At 44.2% G+C, this 4,489-nt stretch overlaps 1 protein-coding gene across 1 annotated transcript; it reads right to left on the minus strand.

Annotated features, from left to right (window-relative positions):
- Window positions 1–3,362: 3,362 nt before the first annotated feature.
- LOC122120401 (beta-defensin 121-like) lies at window positions 3,363–4,489 on the minus strand. Its single transcript, XM_042694641.1, has 2 exons — window positions 4,432–4,489; window positions 3,363–3,502 (listed from the first exon to the last, which is right to left on the minus strand). The coding sequence occupies exons 1-2, from the start codon at window positions 4,487–4,489 to the stop codon at window positions 3,363–3,365; spliced, it is 198 nt and encodes a 65-aa protein (XP_042550575.1).

Genomic DNA, 4,489 nt, shown 5'->3' on the forward strand with positions numbered 1-4,489 from the left:
GACTTTTCTGCCTGACTGACTTTAAACTGTGATCCTTTGGATCTCAATGTCCTGTGTAGCCAGGATTACAGAAGTGAAGCACTGGCTCCCAGCTGATAGTTAGCGGGTGATCTTTACTGAGGAAGTTTAAATGGTCAAATCCAAACTGAGTTAAAACAAATGAGAATTTTTTAATAGCTAAAGAAGTTTTTTCTTTGGAGAATTTCAAAGACATGAGTTATTTTCCAGTAGGGAATGTGGGATTAAGAAACAATTGAAGAGGAGAGGGGCTGGAGCATTTTGTATGATGGAAATGATCTGGTGGGGAGAGGATAATGAGGAGAATAACCACAGAGGAGTTCTTAGGGACAGGAGATGAAATGTACAATGTCGAGGAGTTGACTTCTGGAGAAATCAGGAAGACAGGGCCAGGGACAAGAGAGGAGACAGAACATTTCCAATGGCATCTATTTTCTTGTAAGTTGAGGCAAGGAGGGAGATAGTGACAGAATATTGGAGAAATCTGGAGCTAGTTATTTCAGGAAGTGAAAACAATCAAGCATTTAAAGATTAAATAGACTAGATGCCTGTGGCTCACACCTGTAATCCTAGCTACTCAGGAGGCTGAGATCGGAGGGTCACAGTTCAAAGCCAGGCTAGGCAGGAAAGTCCATGAGACTCTCATCTCCAATTAACCACCAGAAAACTGGAAGTAGCCATGGCTCAAAGTGGTAGAGTGCTAGCCTTGAGCAAAAGAGCTCATGGATAGTGCCCAGATCCTAAATTCAGGCAGAGAGAGAGAGAGAGAGAGAGAGAGAGAGAGAGAGAGAGAGAGAGAGAGAGAGAGAGATTGAGGAGAGAGGGGGAATGAGAAATTATTTTGGCAGTGTTAAGTCATGTTTGAGATGAGGCCCTGAATTTCCAGTGAAGTTAGTGAGGTCTGTTGGCTCATTTTCTCCAAAAACAATCAGCTGTTACATGTGGTCAGCTGGAGAGGGTCAGCTGATGGTTGCATTCTCCATGGTTAGGAATTTGAGATGGATGGTGTTTAGAGTGAACTGGGCATGAAGAATGTCTGTCACAGAAATACTCCATGATATCCAAACTGAAAAGGGCAGGGCAGGAAATAAAGTCAGTGAAAAAATGTGGAAGGAATTGTTTTCTTTTCATTTTAAGCGTGGTTATCTCGGGGCTGGGAAGGTGGCTCAGTGGTAGAGTGCTTGCCTTGCATGCATGAGGCCCTGGGTTCGATTCCTCAGCACCATATAAGAAAAAAGCCAGAAGTGGAGCTGTGGCTCAAGTGATATAGCGCTAGCCTTGAGCTGAAGAGCTGAGGGACAGTGCCTAGGCCCAGAGTTCAGGCCCCACAACCGGACCCAAAAAATAAAAAATAAAAAAATAAGAGTGGTTATCTCTGGGAAGTAAGCATTATTTTACCAGCAGAGACTTTTTTTTTTTTGCCAGTCCTGGAGCTTGAACTCTGGGCCTGGGCACTGTCCCTGAGCTTCTTTGGCTCAAGGCTAGCACTCTACCACTTCAGCCACAGCACCACTTCTGGCTTTTTCTGTTTATGTGGTACTGAGGAATCAAACCCAGGGCTTCATGCATGCTAGGCAAGCACTCTACCACTAAGCCACATTCCCAGCCCCACACTTTTTTTTTTTTTTTTGCTAGTCTTGGGGCTTGAACTTAGGACATGGGCACTGTCCCTGAGCTTCTTTAGCTCAAGGCTAACACTGTACCACTTGAGCCACAATGCCACTTCTGGCTTTTTCTGTTTATGTAGTACTGAGAAATCAAACCCCACAGCTTCATATATGCTACCATTAAGCGACATTCCCAGCCCTGCAGCACCATTATAAAAGGAGAAAATTAAGAAGTGAGTTTAACCTAGATTCAACTCCTATCAGTCAAATACCAAATGTGTAATGGACTCAGTTCTGGGCACTTTCCTGTAATTTCCATGACTCCATTTGTGTAGGCTAGATTCTTATTGAGAGATGAGCAAGTAGAACAGAAAGTGTTACCTGGGTCATGTAACTGACACTTGTGTGATCAAGGGTTTGAACCTAGACCTCTGATCAATGTTCTTCCTTGATGATGATGATGATGTATGTGATTCTCAGATCCTGAGTCTGGAGTTTTTCATCAAGGAGGTCAGGTCAGGGAGATTGAGCCAAATCACCAGGCAGACTTCAGGTATGAGACGCCCTTATGAAAAGGCAGAATGGGTGACAAGTGGCTCTAAATGACACTTTCTGACCCAGAATAACAAATGAAGCTCTTTCTGGCTAGTCTGACAAGTTTTAAATGTTGGAGTTATTACTTAAGACCATGACCAAAATCTTGGAACTAAAAGTGTGTGTGTGGGGGGGGAATCCCAGTTGTGGATTCATTCTGAGAAAGAACTATTGCACAGTTTGATATACTATGGGCCCCAATCAGAAGGAAAAGAAAAAGATGGAACAAGGATTCATACAGAGCCTGGTCAATCTCTTTCCAACAAGACAAAACAGTAGAATAATCCTGGGATCCCTAACAGGACAGGAACTGCACATGTGACCAAGAGGTCCTTGAAGCTGTGTTGTGAAAGTAGAGAAAAGCGGAGGGCTAAGAATTAATTCTTGTGTTTGTCACAGATTCTTGCTCAACTTTTTTTTTGTCAGTCATGGGGCTTGAACTCTGGGCCTGAGTGCTGTCCCTCAGCTCTTCAGCTCAAGGCTAGTACTCTCCCACTCGAGCCACAGCGCCACTTCCAGTTTTCTGGTGGTTTATTGGAGATAAGAGTCTCACGGACTTTGCTGCCTGGGCTGGCTTTAAACTGTGATCTTCAGAACTCAGCCTCCTGAGTAGCTAGGATTACAGGCATGAGCCACTGGCGCCCGGCTCTTGCTCATCTTTTTGACTCCCCTAAAATACCCAGAGACTGGAACCCATGCCTTCCCGCAGGCTTCCTTCTCTAGAATGTAAAGAAGAACTATCCAATAAAATAGCCACTAAGCACCAGTCACTAGTGGCTCACACCTGTAATCCCAGCTATTCAAATGAATATCCCATTCTATTCAAATGAATAGAATACACATTTCTTATTTATTATTCCCTTGGACCAATGAGGGACCAGCCAGCTAGTTATACAAGGAGGTTATTACCACTTCCTAGTCCATCCTGTCCTCTATCACACACACACACACACACACACACACACACACACACACACACGTGTGTGTTTTCCATCTTTATTTACCTTTTTTTAAAGTACAATTAGGTAGAATCATCAGACAGGAAAACCCGGGGATGGTGTAATAGGACTGAGGAATCCAATGATATGGTGGAGACTCAGACTTGGAAGAGAGATGCCAAGCTGTAGACATTTGTCTTCTATTTCAGTTTTCCTTATGCAGCTGCGCAGGAACATACTTGGGGTTCACACAGCACTTATTCCCATCTTGGCATAATATATAGAATACTTCTGTCTCTTTACATGTTTGTCTGCACTTGCCTGATGAACCCCAGCACTGTGTGCCTGAAAATGAAAGGGAAGAATGGATAAACATTAGTCCTGAAAGCAAAAGCAAAGGGCTGGGGAAGGGAAAGGCCAAGTCCCAGTAGAGAAGAGAACAGTAAAGTGGAGAGAAATCCCTATCAAGTATCCCTGGGTCTAAGGGAAATTATAGACCATTAGCTTTCTTTATCCACTGGTGGGCCCAGTTCCATCTCCCACCAGGAAATTTCTCCTCTGTGGACAGTGTGTTTGAGCAAAGCAAGAGGGCCCCGCCTCTGTCCAGGGGTCCAGCTCTCCATATTATAGGGTACCTAGTTACCCATTATCAATTAGTCACATTTGCTCTTTGGTACTCACACTGGCTGTGTTGGTGAAAGGGAACAAGACTCTGAAATAAACCCATGTAAATATCTGTAAGTTCTCTGGGGCCTGTGTAAACCTCCCATGAATGTCACCCACTCCTCCTCCACAGCATCCTGGGACTGTTCGCTGGCCTGAATCCATCAATGAAATCAGAAACATCTTTCCTGAGGAGGTGACCACCTAAAGCAACCAAGTGTTTGGGGATTACATGGAGGAAAAAAGTAAAATCAGAATCTTCTGTTAGAATTCTGGAGACTATTTTCATGGTGGCAACAAACAGACTAAAAGTCAAATCCTCCAAAGGGATTATTTTTTAAGTCACCATATTCTGTATACTCCACATCCAACTCTCTTCATATCCCACCCCTCCATGATCAGAGAGAGATGGTCAGAAGAGTCAAGTGATGGGCACGGGGAAGATCCATTGCTATAGAATTAAAACTTCCCTTGAGTAGCAACCATCCCAAGGTCTCCATGCACTCCTGCCTGCCACACTATTCTCCCAGCCTCCATGGTTCTCGTCCAAAGTTCCCTGAACAGATGTTAGTTTCCCGGACCCATACCCCTTTGGGAAAGATCGTGGTTACCTTCATTGGCCTGGGCTAGGAGCAAGGTAACAATCAAAACCAGGAGAAGTTGCTTCAT

Source organism: Dipodomys spectabilis, unplaced genomic scaffold (genome assembly GCF_019054845.1).
Source record: "Dipodomys spectabilis isolate Male_0828 unplaced genomic scaffold, ASM1905484v1 ptg000175l, whole genome shotgun sequence".
Taxonomy (NCBI): Eukaryota; Metazoa; Chordata; class Mammalia; order Rodentia; family Heteromyidae; genus Dipodomys; species Dipodomys spectabilis.

Bases quoted from the DNA above. Each gene is read 5' to 3' on its own strand.
- LOC122120401 (XM_042694641.1), bottom strand. From the start codon at position 4,489: ATGAAGCAACTTCTCCTGGTTTTGATTGTTACCTTGCTCCTAGCCCAG. The intron at 3,503-4,431 runs GTAACCACGATC...TTTCATTTTCAG, and splicing joins CCTAGCCCAGGCCAATGAAG to GCACACAGTGCTGGGGTTCA.